This window comes from Hydra vulgaris, chromosome 05, assembly GCF_038396675.1.
Source record: "Hydra vulgaris chromosome 05, alternate assembly HydraT2T_AEP".
NCBI classification, from domain to species: domain Eukaryota; kingdom Metazoa; phylum Cnidaria; class Hydrozoa; order Anthoathecata; family Hydridae; genus Hydra; species Hydra vulgaris.
This window is the reverse complement of record NC_088924.1, coordinates 30,542,501-30,559,679: the sequence shown is the minus strand read 5'-3', so window position 1 is coordinate 30,559,679 and position 17,179 is coordinate 30,542,501. Positions and strand designations below refer to the sequence as shown.

The 17,179-nt window shown below is 28.8% G+C and overlaps 1 protein-coding gene across 2 annotated transcripts in view; it reads left to right on the top strand.

Annotated features, from left to right (window-relative positions):
- Nucleotides 1-17,179, top strand: part of LOC136071952 (uncharacterized) — a 96,812-nt gene that overhangs the window by 41,665 nt on the left and 37,968 nt on the right. For both annotated transcript variants that reach the window (XM_065797898.1, XM_065797899.1), the window contains 3 exons: nt 13,821-14,117; nt 14,976-15,119; nt 15,292-15,522. In XM_065797898.1, the coding sequence (XP_065653970.1) occupies nt 13,821-14,117; nt 14,976-15,119; nt 15,292-15,522 (672 nt within the window). The remainder of the gene's footprint in view (nt 1-13,820; nt 14,118-14,975; nt 15,120-15,291; nt 15,523-17,179) is intronic.

The following is a 17,179-nucleotide window of genomic DNA, read 5'->3' as shown; positions in this document are numbered from 1 at the left end:
ATACAGAAATACCTAACTGTAATAGAAGACCTGAAATATCATTGCAGTAAACAAATAAATCGAATTTAAAAAAAAAGTTAACTAAGGTTCATCTCTTGTTCAAAAATAAGAAGCTTTTGCAAAGCTATCGAGTAGGTTTTTTTCTTTTAAATGTGACACTAATACTTCTGCTGCTTGTTTAGAAAGCCCTAAATCACAAACTAAGTCATTCAGTTCTATCTGACTAAAACACTGAAACAAATTGAATTGTTTAGCATTTGATGAGAAGTCTCCCAAATCTGGTAAAAAATTTTCTGTTTCTGTAGCAGACATACTTTGATCATCTTCTGACAAAAATAAAACTTTAATAATTGGAAATGGAATCTCATTAGAATGTTGAATTGGTCTAATAGCAGAAGGAATTTGGGATAAGCTATTTTTTTCCTCTTTATTTTACCAATACTAGTAGTATCAAGACAAAAATAGCAGTTGTCAATGTGATTTAGTGGTTCCCATCCAAAGAATGTTTCATCTTTGTTGAGCGAGTGTATATCAACCACAGATATAATAGAATGAGTTAGGATTATGCTTGCACTAATGTCAATTTGAAGAAGGCATCATATTATATATTTGATATAGTAAAAACAATGACATTTTTATAACTATTAAATAAAAATATCTATGAAAATCATAATTTTTAAAAAATTGTTAAATTGGTTATTGCAAAAAACTATAGCTTGCCAACAAAAATGGACCTTATACTTTTTAAAAATACATAAAAATCAGTTTAAATATCTCATGCAACAGGAAAAAAGTTTTTTTTTTTGTAGACCTGTGTAATAGCAATAATATGGTCTTTTATAATTACAGACCTATTGATATATTTTTATAACAATGGTAAGGCTCTATGTTTTCTAATATGAATTTCTAAAAGAAACAAAGTTATTATAGGAAAACCAACAATGGCTAAAAAATGTTTAATGTATTTAAATTTCTAGAAAAAATCAATTTAATGATGGATATCAATAACATACATGGAAAATAAAACACTGTATTTTTAAAAGTACAACTTTTTTTTTTTGCTTACAGAACCTAACTAGAAAAAAAGTAGCATTGAGAGTGATCAACAAAAAACTGAACCCATTCCTCGTACAAAAAATAAGTTTTAGCTATATATTTCAATATAGTATTTACAAATTTAGATATATTGAGAAACATTAACTATGATTCAGTATTTTTGCTTTAGACTCTTTTTCACTGTTATGAGTAGGAATTAGTACATAATTCTTCAGCAAAGCAAAATATATTTCTGCACTGTTTTTTTAATATTAAATTTATACTTGGTTGGTATGAGCTGAAACTGAGTTACATAAAATGTCATGTAGCCAAGTAGCACCTTGAAAAAATAAAAAGCAAAATATTATTAATTGGACAAGAGGATTGGTAAGATTATCAAGTTCACCTCTATGATTATATTATTATTATATTATCATATATATCTATCTCCATATTCAGATTATCTCCATATTTGTTATAATAATGGGTTGTATCATTATGGGTAGTATGTTATATATATATTTTTTTTCAATTACACATTTATAGTATTCAAAGTATGTCCAGATCCCTATCGAAACTTAGAAAAAGCTTTTTCAAGTGAATCAAAAACCAACCAAACATACTTGGCTCAGTTACTCAATATTGTTTCCATCAATAAAATCGCAACATGTATGTACAATTGCAGTACTGGTATCTTGAGCAAGCTGTTTTATTAGCTTATGTTTCATAAAATTTAACAGTTTAACAGTGTTTGTCAATTCAACAGTATCTTTTGTAATTGATTGCAGTTCTCAACTGATGTTGTTAACCATGATTTACTTTTAACTGTTCTAAAAGTTCCAATATGCATAAGAGTATCAAAAATTGGGATAAAACAGAAAACAAGCTTGTATAAATATTTTTGTTATGAAAAAAAACAAAAAGTTACTCTCAGTTAGGGGATCTAATAAACTTTTAACTATTTAAAATATTAAAAAAGTGGAATAAGGAGTCCTATAAATTATCAATAAAAAAGTGGAATAAGGAGTCCTTTAAATTATCAACAAAAAAGTGGAATAAGGAGTCCTATAAATTATCAATAAAAGTGGAATAAGGATTCCTATAATTTAACTTTCAATGAAATTTCCATGAGCAAAAGTAAAAAAGTTTCAGTAAAAAAGATGCCATGCATAAAAGATGCAACCATGCATAAAAGTACACAAAAAAAAAGTTTAACTTTTCTTCTTTCCAAAAATAATCTAAGTGTATATATGTTTCTAAACTAAGATATCAAAAAATGTCTGCCTAATGCTACCTCAAAAAGAAGTTTAAAAAGTTGCACAGAACTTTAGTACAAAAATTGGTTCCGTAAATTGTGATTTATATATATATATATATATATATATATATATATATATATATATATATATATATATATATATATATATATATATATATATATATATATATATATATATATATATATATATATATATATATATATATATATATATATATATATATATATATATATATATATATATATATATATATGAAGGGCTTATTGTGAAACAATGACATACCACACTTTTTTCAAAAATAAGTTATTATCATTTTTATAATCATAAATAGTATACGCAATAGCCAAAAAGATATTAAGGCATAATTCTTAAAATTGGAGCTATAATTATAAAATCATCTTACTGCAAAATGTGATTTTATAGATTTAAATAAAACTTAAATGTCATTTTTCTTAAATATTTGTTTTTGTGGCTTGTCATTGTTTCACATTAAGCCCTTTATATATATATATATATATATATATAAATATATATATATATATATATAAATATATATATATATATATAAATATATATATATATATATAAATATATATATATATAAATATATATATATATAAATATATATACATATAAATATATATATATATATAAATATATATATATATATTTATATATATATATATATATATATATATATTTATATATATATATATAAATATATATATATAAATATATATATATAAATATATATATATAAATATATATATATATATAAATATATATATATATATCAGGGCTCGAAATAACTAATTTTTTTGTACCGGACAATTTGTCTGATAAAGACTCAAGTTTGCTGGACATGTCCGATAAAAATTAAAGAAGTGCGATCGAACGCCATTTCTGACCACGCATAAAATATTTTGTTTTACAACTTGACCACGCAATTTGTTTTGACAATTCTAGGCGTTTCAAAATGTGTTTCATAATAAGAAAAATTTGTAAGATAAATTATCTAACAAAAAAAAAATCTTGAAGAAAAAGAAAAATCTAAGCTCAAAAAACTAAAACTTAAAAGGGAAATATATTTATATTATGTTTTTTAAAAATTACTATACTATGCAAAATGCTTTGTAAATTATTAAATTAATAAATTATTATGTAAATATGTTAAATACATAAATTATTTAATTATTAAATGCATAATTAAATGTATAATAAAAGTACAAAATTATTAAATACATAAATTAAGTTTACTGATTACTTTATTAAATAAAGTAACAAATTAATTATGTTTACAATAAACCCATTTTGTTTAAATTATCAAATAATTTATAAAAGAAATTGTAAAAGGAAAAAAAATATGTATTTATATAAATGTAATTACACAATATATTATCTAATTACATTTATACAAATATGTATTTTTTTTTCTTTTATAAATCTTTTTAATCTTTTACAAATCTTTTTAAACTTTTTCTAGGATTAATTTTAGAAACACTTTTAATAGCAAAATTTTTTAGCACGAAAAAAAGGTTACATAACTTAAATTTAATAGTGTAATAAAAACTGGTTTCTATTTTTTAAATAACTATTGTTTTTAAGTTGTTATAAAATAAATTTAAAAGGGGTTTTTTAATTTATGTTTACAATAATTACAATGGAAGAAAAAAATAATAGTAATAAATCTTATAATGGTAGTTATTAGCATAAAATTATTTATAATAAAAAAGGGGTTTTTAAATTTATGGTATTTAGAGTCTTATGTATATGTATATACAGGCATTTATTTCGAGCCCTATATATATATATATATATATATATATATATATATATATATATATATATATATATATATATATATATATATATATTTATATATATATATATATATGTATATATATTATAGCATATATAGATCAGCAAGTGCTTTTTAGTTTTGCTTATCTTTATGGCATACAGCTTTTTCACAAAAAAAGGAAAAAATGAGGAATTATGAAAGAAAAGATTGCTGCCCAATCTCAAACCCTCAGTTGATGTAGTGGCACTCTTTTGCAGCAGCAGACTATAAAGTAGTTGATGCATGTATTGAAGCCCCCAGCAGCAGGCTATTAAAGTGAGACATCACAGTGCTTATCTAAACATATTTATAGATGTATTATATGTTTGTGTATAAATATATACACACTTGGAAATATATAAATAATATGTATATGTTGCATATACATACCTATAAAGTATGTATATGTATGTATATATCTATATATGTGCAATTCCACTGCGGAAAATGAAAAAGTAGTCAAATTTTATTCTCTTTTTGTCAACGTTTAGCAAATTTTGGACCACCTTTGTCTACAGTTGGCCAAGTCAGAATCTGTTTATAAAACTGTTTAATATTTTCATCACCTAGAATGTACAGCATAAGTTTATGGATGTCAGCAATCTTCTTATTGTTGTTAGGATCACTACATCCGGATAAGCTTTGGCTGTAGAAAAGGCAGCACTAAACAATTTGAAATTTCCCAAAGAAAATGTTTGGAACTGAATTCCATCAATATAGTTTCTGCAAAATACTTTCCCCTTAGTTTCATTTTTGTGGCTCATATGCATAAAAGTACTGATTTTGAATGTAACCATTTCATTCCTGGGCATATTGCGGCCAGCTGTTTCATCAGTCTACATTGATTTTTTTTATAAAATTAAGGCCACCGGTTCTTAAAATCAATGATGTCAGGGTTTTTACAATGATAATAGAAAATGATTTTTGTTGGAGGATGACAGAATCAGGTCATCAGGTCATTATATTCTTTTGAGGTATAAATTACATCAGTTTTCTGAATTTTTCTTTTCAAAACAAAAAAGTCTTAATCGCTAGGAAGAAAAGAGTGACCTCTCACAGAAAAATATTGGTTAACACTCTTAACTTTGTTTAGTGATACTAGTGCAGAACATAGCTTAACAAGGGTATGGTTTTTGTTTTGGCCTTCCCCCCCCCCCCCCCACCTGTCAGAAAACACATGCAACTGTTCTACATCATTGCAAGAATATTCTATATATTTAGAGAGTAATAGTAGAAAGAAGGAACTTCATCAGGTCCTTTTGCACCAACCCCTTCATGATACAAAAAAGTTTGACACTATTATCTTGAAAGCTAAGTATGCAGAAAACATTAATGGTCAGTTGACTGAGGTAAAAAGTTTCTTGTACTGGTATACAAGGAAGTTGTAAATTTTGCATATAATTTATACAAATCCCTTTTATTTTATCATCATCATGACATTTCTGCGCAATTTCTTTAATTTTTCTGCAAAACATTTAGGCAAATTCTGAGAAAATGGTTCATTTCTGCGAATATGAAATTTTCTCAACAGCTACAGCAGTCTTAACATTGTCGCTTAAATATTTACTTTTAATTTTTACCTTTACTCATCACATGTGCAGCATGTGTCAACTTGAGGTAATCCAAACCTCAATGAAAACTGCTGCCTAAATATAAAATAAAAATTGTAATTGCATTGATGCTCAACATGTTTCTCTGCACAGCGGCCTTGTTTGTCATGGTTCGTGTTTCGAAGTTATAGAGTTGAAAGAAGGTTATAACCACAAGTAGCCTCGTCTGTAGTGGCCTTCTTGGCCTTGGGAAGGTGAATTACAAAAAAAAAAAAAAAAAAAGATTCCAGGATACTTCTGTTGAAACGCCTTTTGCATGATTTATACAGAAAGTTTTTCATTGAGAAAATGTTTTTCAGTATTACCATAGTGAGTTATTTTTGTTGGATAAGAAGATATGTGCTCTTTCACCATGTTAATGACACTTTTAGGTTTCACTTTTCCTGATAAAAGCCAATTTGCATACCTGGTGTTTTCCAGATGATGTTGATATTTCATAAAAGAATGTTACTCCTCGTTCTGGCTTTGAAGTCTCATTAAAGAGCCTTCTCCTTTGCTTAATCTTGGCAGTACACATCAACAACTGCAGATACCAATCTTGTCCATTTTTAGTTTTCAGACTTATGAATGAGACTAATGTTTTGAAGATTAAAGACTGTTGAATACCCTTAGGCAATCATCTTCTCCAATGACTTCAAAACACTTTCTTCTGCACCTTAAGTTTAAGAAAAACCTGCAGTTTAAGAAAATAATTTAGTTAGGCGTACTCTAAGAAATTCAAACACAAAAAAACAGGGTTAAATTTTTATATTTTATCAAAAGGCTCAGCTGTTAAGGTAAGCCTAGTAATAGAAATTTTTAAATTAAAAATATTAAGTGTCTGTTATATAAGTAACAGTAAAAAGCTCCTGACAAGTATTATATAAGTATTACACGTTAATACATATAAGTATTACACATTTATACATTATATAAGTATTACACATTAATACATTATATAAGTATTACACGTTAATACATATAAGTATTACACGCTAATACATTAAATAAGTATTACACATTAATACATTATATAAGTATTACATTTTAATACATTATATAAGTATTACACGTTAATACATATAAGTATTACACGTTAAGACATATAAGTATTACATTTTAATACATTATATAAGTATTACACATTAAAACATTATATAAGTATTACACGTTAATACAGTCTTCAAATTATCATTGCTTTACTTCAAATTCATTAACAAAACAAGTAGGTCTAAGTGAATATTGGTGCCTACATAAAAGTTACATATGACCAATAAATACATCCAAAAAAGTTATACTTTAACTTACTTGCAATCTTCTCCAGGTTTTCTTTCAAATATATTCTTCTCAGCGTAGTTTGTGTAGGGGCTTCTGTCAACGCTTTCTTTATTATTTCACTTTTGTAGATAGACTTTTTTACTACTACTATTTTCCTCTTTTTTTTTCTAGTAGGCATTGTCATCATACTCCGCTATTAGATCAATTAAAGTCTGAAAAACTCACAAATCAAATAAATCAGTCACTGTAAACTAGTAAAGTACATCACATCAACATAAAGATAAAAACATAACCTCCAATCAAGTAAATCGACTTGATTCAATGTAACTATTCAATGGTTGTGTAACAATCATTACAACTTCTATTCGCGCTAGTTTATTATTCCAAATTGCGCTGCGTTAGCTGTTCCATCGAGAAACGCCACAATTGACTTAAGGTGTTTCTGAAATCAATTGTAATTCAAGCTTGAATTCTGAGGCATATTGAAAGCCCTGATTAATGTGATTTTTTAAGGGAAAAAAACAGGTTTATTATCTTTAAATAGTCCCCTCTGATGAATTTTTATATAATTTTTAATTAGTATAGAATTCTCAACATACTGTAAGTTTCCAATACAATCTGAGTTACCAGTTCGCAAAAATCTGACCTAAAAGATGAAACAATTTTTTGCCTTGTTTTCTATATAACATAACTTAAGTGGTATTTTTAGTAACAAGTTTGCCCTACTTTGGTCAGACTCAAAACTTTTTAGCTTATTTTATACTTCAGACTAACAGCTTTCATACAAAATAGCTAAAAATTTAATTTACAGTTTAAATAGGCAAATATTTGATAAAATTGTTGCCTTTTAGCTTAAGTTAAAAATGGAATCCATATATATATATATATATATATATATATATATATATATATATATATATATATATATATATATATATATATATATACAACCTTCAAAATTAGGCTCGGTATTCGGCAATGCCGACCTAACTGCCGACCTTAAAGTGTTTGCAGTCAGTAATTTTTTAGCAACCTCGTTTTTATGTTTATGGTAAGACCTTTGTATCAAATTTTTTTTGCCAGCCTGATGCTGTCCTTTAAAAAACTGAGGTCAGCAAATTATTGCCGACCTCATTTTTCCTAATTCCAAAGGTTATATGTATGTATATATATATATATATATATATATATATATATATATATATATATATATATATATATATATATATATATATAATATATATATATAGTTGCGGTAGTGGTGTAGTGGTAGAGCGCTTGCTTCATAAGCGAGAGGTTCCGAGTTTGATTCCCACCAGGTCCCTGGTAGTACCGCGCTCAACTTGTTTCTCTGCACAGCGGCCTTGTTCGTCTTGGGGAGGTGAATTTAAAAAAATATATATATATATATGTATATATTTGTATATATATATATAAATATATATATATATATATATTTATATATATTATATATTATTATATATATATATACACATATATATATATATTTTTTTAAACATCTTCGCTTCCAACAAGGCTACAAGCAGCCACTAGTTAAAGTTGGAAGTTACTGAAAGAGAAAAGATGAAGATTGTGGAGCAAGATAACGATTGACGGATGACTTAAAAGATTGCAAATTATATGAATCAGGAAAGCAAGATGAAGGAAGCCAATTCCAAAGAGCTGATGTTCGAGGAAAAAAACTAGACGAATAAGCGTTTTTGGAGCACTTAGGAACAGTCATAGAAAAAGGATGACACTTAATTGAATGATGAGTAACACGAGAATGAGTTTTAGTAGATGGCACAAGAGACGCTAGCTTTTTAGAGCAGTGCCCATTATAGTATTTGTAGAAAAGAGAAGCAACATTACGACGATGTGATAATGGTTGGAGGTTGGCTGCAAGAGCAGGTCCAACTATGTTTACAATGCGTTTTTGCACCTTGTCTAAAAGAGAAAGGGCATCATTAGAAGATCCGCCCCAGATATGGCAACAGTATTCCATACAAGGCCGGATTTGAGATGTATAGAGATAGAGAATAAAATCCAAAGTAAGAAAGTGACGAGCTCGATAAAGAGATGCAACCTTAGCAGATGCTAATTTTGCAACTGATTTGATATATGGTTTCCAAGAAAGATTGGAAGTAAGAGTTAATCCTAGAAGATGAAGAGTAGGTGACTCATTGAGTACATCACCGTTCATAAATATAGGAAGATCTAAATTATTGCAATAACGATTGGCTGAAAAAAATTGAGTTTTATCTGAATTAAAGTTCACCAGCCACTGTGAGCCTCATGCTGTAGCAGAAGTGACATCCTTTTTAAGCTCAAATGCCCCCTCCAAGCAATCAGAGAGTGTTGGTTTCTTATCACGACAAGAATAAATGGTAGTATCATCTGCAAACAATGCCACCTTAGATGTAAGAATATCTGGAAGATCGTTAATGTAAATTAAAAAGAGTATAGGGCCAAGGATAGAACCTCGAGGAACCCCTGAAGTTACAGAATAAGAAAAAGAGTGTTGTCCATCAAGGACATCTTTTATGCTACAATTGGAAAGGAAGGATTCAATGATCTTAAAGATGTTGCCGAATACACCATAAGTAGAAAGCTTATGGAGAAGACCAACATGCCAAACTTTATCAAAAGCTTTTGAAATGTCAACAGTGATGGCCTTAACCTCTCCACCTTCATCTAATGCATGATAAAACCTGTCAGTTATTACTGTTAGCAAATCAGCTGTAGAACGAGAAGATCGAAATCCATATTGATGGTCAGAAAGTAAGTGATTAGATTCAAGATGAGAAATTAAGTGTTTGTTAATTAAAGATTCAAAAACCTTGCTTATGATAGGAAGAAGACTTATGGGACAAATTAGATCGCTCTCCAGATATTTTGAAAATAGGGATAACAGATGCCGCTTTCCAGCAGGTTGGAAAACAAGACTCTGATAAGCACTTGTTGAATAGTTTTGAGAGTATAGATGACAGCTCCGGAGAACACTTCTGCAAGACAATAACAGGTATGTTGTCCGGGCCACAAGTTATAGAAGAGTCTAGGCAGGAAATCACTTTAGATACAGATGCTGGAGTGATATGAATGTCAAGCAATGGATCAACCTGTTTGTTGGCAATATCAGGTAGAACGCAACTAGTGGAATCAAGAGATGATATTGATAAAAAGTTTTTAGCAAACAATTCGGCTTTGTCTTTAGGTGAGGTGACAAAGTCTGAACTATACAAGAGAGGTGGAATTATAGATTTGCCCTTATTATTGATATTATTAAAGATTCTCCAGAACTCACGAGAGCCTAATTTTTGAGAGGAGATACGAGATTTCATGACCTGAGAATAGCGGGTTTTGGCGTTAGACAAAACCTTTTTACAATTGTTTCTAGGAGTAATAAACAGACGTCTGTTTTCTGGAGAATTGTTTTGCTGATAAGTATGGAAGTAACGGTTTCGATTGGCAATCGCAGCAGCACAGTGTGAGGAAAACCATGGAGGAGAGTGAGGCTTGACCTGGAATCGTCGAGAGGGAATAAAAGATTCCATGCCGGTCTGAATCCACGAAGTTATGTAAGAAGCACATTTGTCGACAGGAAGACGAAAGATTTCTACCCAAGGGCCATCAAGAAGAAAATCACGGAAAGAATTCCAGTCAGCTTTACTTTAGTTGTAAGTGGTTCGATAATAGGGGGATTCAGGTGATGAAGAAGAATGAGATATCAGTTTTAGAGAGATCAAACTGTGATCAGAAGAACCTAAGGGTGAATGTGGAGAAACTGAACACTGACTATGATCAGAAACAAGACATAAGTCGAGTAGAGAAGGTAGGTGATTCAGGTTGTCAGGAAAGCGAGTTGGAAAGTTGACTATTTGAGTAAGGGATTGAGAAAGGCAAAAGTTGTGGGCTTTAATGCCTGCAGAGTCACTGACACTAGAGCCAAGCCATTCAGAGTGGTGAGCATTAAAGTCACCGACAACAACTATATTAGCTGATGGATAAAGAGAGAGGGCTTGGTCAATATGATCAGAAATAACATCAAAAAGAGTGCAGTCTTGAGATGAAGGAGAGTGATATAGAACAAAGAGAAAAGCAATAGAGTGAAGTGGTGCTAAACGAAAGCACATGAAAGAATAGTCTGTGGATTCAAACCTAGTTTCACGACAAACAGGTGAATTCTTACGATTGTAAATGCCCAGGCCAAGCATGTGACTAGTGGAGTCTTTACGAATCAGAGGAAGATAACCATCAACACTAAGATCACAAGATGAGACAGCCGAACTCAAATTAGTCTCACAAAGAGCAAGTAAGTCTGGTGAATTTTGCAAGAGATAAGACTCAACAGAAGAAAAGTTACTTCGAAGACCACGAATATTAGTGAGTGATAGGTTTAGAGAACTTGATGATGGTGATGGTTTTTTGTGTTTTATAGTTTTTGGTACTTTATTCATTTTTAAATTAGATTGAAGAACTTGACTCAAAGCATAGATAGTACTCAGAACACCGTTTAATAGCCCAAGCAATTGCCTCATTACTACTAATAAACCCTAAGCCGTAACAAAAAGCTCCAAATGTGGCCTCCGCAATGCACACCAAAAGTACAAACAGGGACACCATCCATGCGCAACATGGCACTGTTAATACTTTGATATTTTTCAGCTGTTGATGGAATCAGCCTCTCTGAGAGCTACCACAGAGTTCGAGAAACCTGACTACCAGCCAGCCTCAGAATCATAAAACTGAGTTTTAGAGCTGTACCCTCATTAGGAGATAATAGAATGAGTTGCCTAGTCATAAAAACAGAGTCACAAGCAAAACCCACGCATTGAGTCAAGAAGAACCAGCATTCAACATCCTAAACTGGAAACAATGTATTAAAAATACATCTGCGCCAGCCTAGTAGATGAAGAAGGGGTGCGAGGCTGGTCAACAGATAGAATCTGTTTACCCCTTAAGTCTTTGCCTAGGAGGCCTTCTACAAGACAGTAGCCAGGTGCCTTTAACATCTGCCCAAGATGAGTATTTTTATCGAGGCACCATCTCTAGCCTTTACTCAACCAAGAGCCCCAAGGCAGGGGGTGTTTTAAATCGGAGTTGGCATCTCCTAGCTTTTGCCTAAAAAGGTGTATCCTACAAGGCAGCAGGACATGAAGTAGATTGCAGGACATGAATATATAAACATATATATATGTGTGTATATATATATATATATATATATATATATATATATGTATATATATATATATATATATACATATATATATATATATACATATATATATATGCATATATATATATATATATATATATATATCTACTAAAGCATATTTGTGTAACAAATTGTTACTCTATTTTTGTTACATCAGGTTACATATCTATGTTGCAGCACTCCCTTGTGGCAGCAGGCTATATGATATTCGATGTATATACTGAAGCCCCTGGCAGCAGGCTATTTCAGTGTGATGCCAGAAATTTTATATATATATGTATATATATGTATATATATATATATATTGGCCTTGCCTTAAGGACAAAAATTAAGGCCTTGGCCTTGATCACGAAACTATTGGCCTTGGACTTGTTCTTGGCCTTGAAAATTTTGGCCTTGGCCTTTATTATTTTGGCAATGGGCTTTCACCTTTTCTTTAAGAATACAACTTTCTTCTTTTATGTTTGCATTTTGAAAATTTTATTGCAGGTAATTTTGTTTACAAGAGTTATTTTTGTTTACTTGAAAGCTTTAGAACCTTATTTTGCATTTTATGTCACAGTTTAAGTTGCCATTTTTGACTAGCCATTTTAAAGCAATAATCAATGACATGATTGGTTAATGAGAATTGATTACATCTATATATTAAGGCACATGATATATCTTAAAGTTTTTTATTAGTTAAAACATTTAAAAATTTAAAAAAAGATTTAAACATTAAAGAATTAAAAGTTTTTTATGTATTTTTGTTTTTGGCTTTCATATATATCTACAAGTATATTTTCTTATTGACTTTGTTGAATTCTGTGCATAATCTTGGTCTAATTTCATTACATGTGCTTTTATTGTCGCAGTACTTGCTACCTATCGTATTGTTAATAATTGGCCTTAACGTAAAGCCAAAATTTTTGCCTATGGTCTTAAAGATGTTTGCGTAGGTCTTGGCCTTGAAACTCTTGTCCTTGGCCTTAAAACTTTTAGCCTTGGTCTTGTAACATGTAGCCTTGACCTTGGTCTTGGCCTTGCTACTTTTGACCTTGTTAACAACTCTGTCTAAAATGATTAAATTAAGGTCAGATTATGCCAAAACGCATTAATTTATATGAGGAAACTAATTTAAACTTATTGTTTTTTAAAAAAACTGTAAAAACGCTTATGAAAAGACTAGATAATAAAATATTTTTTTGCTATTAGAAGGAAGTGCCACTACATTTACTGAGGGTTTGGTTGAGACAGGTAGTCTATAAAATAATAATAAAAAAAACTTTAAAAAAAGTTTTAAACTTTTTTCTGTCTTTAAAACCATTTTTTTTTTTAAAAAAAAGAAACAAAAACTTCAAATTTTTTTGGAAAAATTAAAAACGACCAAGCATGAGTATATATATATATATATATATATATATATATATATATATATATATATATATATATATATATATATATATATATATATATATATATATATATATATAAAATATCGAATTCAAATTCATATAAAAATAATATTTTTTTAACTTCCTAATTTCCAACTATTAGTAAGTGCTGCTTCTTTTTCTGATTTAAAAAATTTTCATTTTATTTAGGAGTATACTTTTGTGGGGAGCTAAAGATTCCAGAAGATTGCAAACAGAACCAACTTTGTGAATTTTCAAAGAAAAGAATGAATCCTGGGGCAAAGCTATTTGTTACTGCTGGTTTTAATGATAATGGTTTTAAATTAAAAGCTGGTTATAATGGAGGTTCTTTAGAGCTATTTAAAAACAATGACAAATCAATAACTTTAAATTCTGCTTATTTTGACTTATCTCTTGGATTAAATACTGAGTTTATGTTAAAAGCAAAATTAACTTTAGATGTCCCAGAAACATTGATGTTTGATGGTATCACTTTTTGATTAAGTTTTAATTTGTTTTTTCCATGCTTTATATAAGGTTACTTTCTATATATATATATATATATATATATATGTTTGTGTGCCACAAAATTTGAAATCAATTTTTGAAAGCTTTTTTCTCAACCAATTTTGCTCAAATTATGCACACTTAATCATTTTCGATGACAATACAAGGAAATGGAAAAATTTGACCAAAAAAAGTTAATTAAGTTAACAAAAATTTAATTTGTATTTTCCCATACATTTTATTTATTTGACATTTTATATGAATTGCGTATTATGTCACAAAAATCATCGATTTGCAAATTATTTGCAGTTTCGAAGACATTAAAGCGCAGCGATTCAAAACCTATTGTTTTTTAAGTCTTAAGTTATTAAGTTAAAAAACCAAAATTTAGTAAAAACAGTAATTTTTTACTAAATAAACTAGTAAATCAAAAAATAGAATTTTTTTTTGATTTACTAGTTTATAATATAATAAACTATGTTTATTATTTTATATTTACGTTTATATTGAATGGTTTTAAATGTTGTAAATTATAAATATTGTAAATTAAATGTATCACACTTTTTCTTCTTCAATATTTAATTAAAACTTTTTTATTGTTTTAATTAAATATTGAAGTATTTAAGTATAAAGTTATTTTACATAATATTAATATTTTTAATAATAATAGTAATAATAATAATAATATTTTTTTACAACCCTTGTTTAACTCAAAGGGTTTGGGTTTAATAAGGGTTTTATTAATGTAGAAACGCATTAAGCACAGTATCTTTCTTTTTTGATCATATGCTGAGTACCATGCGCATGGTATAAATGAATAAATTTATATTTTTGTAGTTGGAATTGGATTCACAGGATCTGGTGGTATTAAATTTACTTCAACAATGACTGGAATGTGGACACCATTTTCCTTTTTATCAATTGGTAATACTGAACTAGCTGTTGCTCTTCAACCACCACTATTTAATCCTACTGAGTTAGGTATTTTGTTTTAAGTTATACAAAAGTATTCAACCACCACTATTTAATCCTACTGAGTTAGGTATTTTGTTTTAAGTTATACAAAAGTATTCACATTATTGATGCAAGTTATTTAACAAATAATTAATCTTGAATCCTAATTTTTTTTAATGTTTGTTTTTTAAAATACTAGGATTAAGTGGTCAAGTAAACATCGGGAAGAAAGGGAAAGAAATTGTTGTTAAGGCTTCTGGAGGAATAAATCTGTTAAATCCCAAAGATTTTTATATTTATGCAAGTATCAATAAATTAACATTTGCAGCATGCGTAGAAGCTTTTGGTTTTGATACGAAACTTCCTCAAGTTATTTTAGATACTGGTTTTCCAAATGGTCTTACGATTGGTGTTGCAATGTTTCGTGATGGTAACAAATTTTTCCTTGTTAGAGTTAATTTGTATGTGCAGTATTTTGTGATAATAAGTTAGTATTTTCTAATTTATTTAAAGGGTTATATATTTTTCTGATAAATATTAACATATCTATGTTACAGTTGTAACATACCAACTAACATATATAGCTCATAATTCTTCAAATGTTCACAAACAATTTTTTTTTATTTAACAATTTACTTAAAACAAAACCTCAAGCAGCTACGATTCAAGTCGCTTTAAGAGATTTATTTAAAAGTTAGAGAAATGAGTTATGAAGTACTTAAAATCGATAATTTGTATTAGACAGGACATGAAAACTGTAGAGAATTCAAATACATTTATAGTTTTTTTAGTTGTTTTTTTTTAAACAAAAAGTTTCATTAAATTTCCTTTGTTTGTTAAATAAAGCAGCTCAAATATAGCAGCAATATTCCATACATTAGCAAATATAACAGCAGCGTTCCATACATTAGCAAACAGATTTTTATTTCTTTGTTAATGATACTAATAAAGATATTCCAAAAGTTTCTCCAACTGAGATACAAACAAGAATTCTTGCAATAATAAAACTTTTGTTCTCAAGAGAAATATGTAAAAATATATAAATCTATGATATCTAAAAATATATAAATGATAAAAACGATAAACAAAATTATTAAGATTGTAAATAGTAACTTCACAAGAAAGAGGAAACCATGAGATAGAGTTAATTTTGTCTTGTAACAAGTAGGAATAAAAGTTTTCATGCCTACATTAACGCAGAAGATATCATAGGAACTCATACATTAGATAAACCCAGTTATCTTTAAGGTAGTAGTTGGAAGTGTGATGTTAGGTGAATGGGCATAAGTGCAGCCTAGTCTAAGCATTCAAATATATGTGGTTTAGAGAATAATCCCTATTAGCGATAAGAAATAACTTAAATTGTAGTTTTACAAAAAGAAGGTCTGGTAATTTTTGCCAGAATTTACTTCAAAAAGACAACAAATATTTGTAAAGGATTCAAACACAGATTGTGTGGTAATTATTTTATGTTTAATAATTTTATGTACTGTAATCATGATTTTATAAAAAAAAACTTGACTTAACCATAGGCTTGGTTTTCTTATTATGAGCAATTGCATCATTCCTACTAATCAACTTGAAAGGACTAAATTATATGGCTTTAACAATCCACACCAAAAGCACTAACAGAAACACCATCCATGCACAACATGGCACTGTTAATACCTCAATACAGCTATTGATTGAATCAGCCTCTCGGAGAGCTACCACAATTCATTCTGCTCACCTCTGGAAGGCCTTTTACAAGACAGTAACCAAATGCAGTTTACATTTGCCCAAGTTGATTATTTCATTGAAAAAAACTCAATTTAGTCCTAAGGCAGGGGAGTATTTTAAGCCAGATTTTGTCTAAAAAAGAAAGTTCTATAAGGCATGTGACAACTTGTATTAAATTACCAAAAGCAGGGTGGTCATGATGATCTTGATCTTAACATCTACAACTAAATAAATACTCTGTATTTGGAGACATTTTATCCAGATCATGGCGCTGACACCTGAGATATTGTATTTTGTTGATAACCTTCTCCAAGAACTGTCTCTGCAGTTAGACACTTGGTTCATTATTTATTCTCAGTGTAATACAC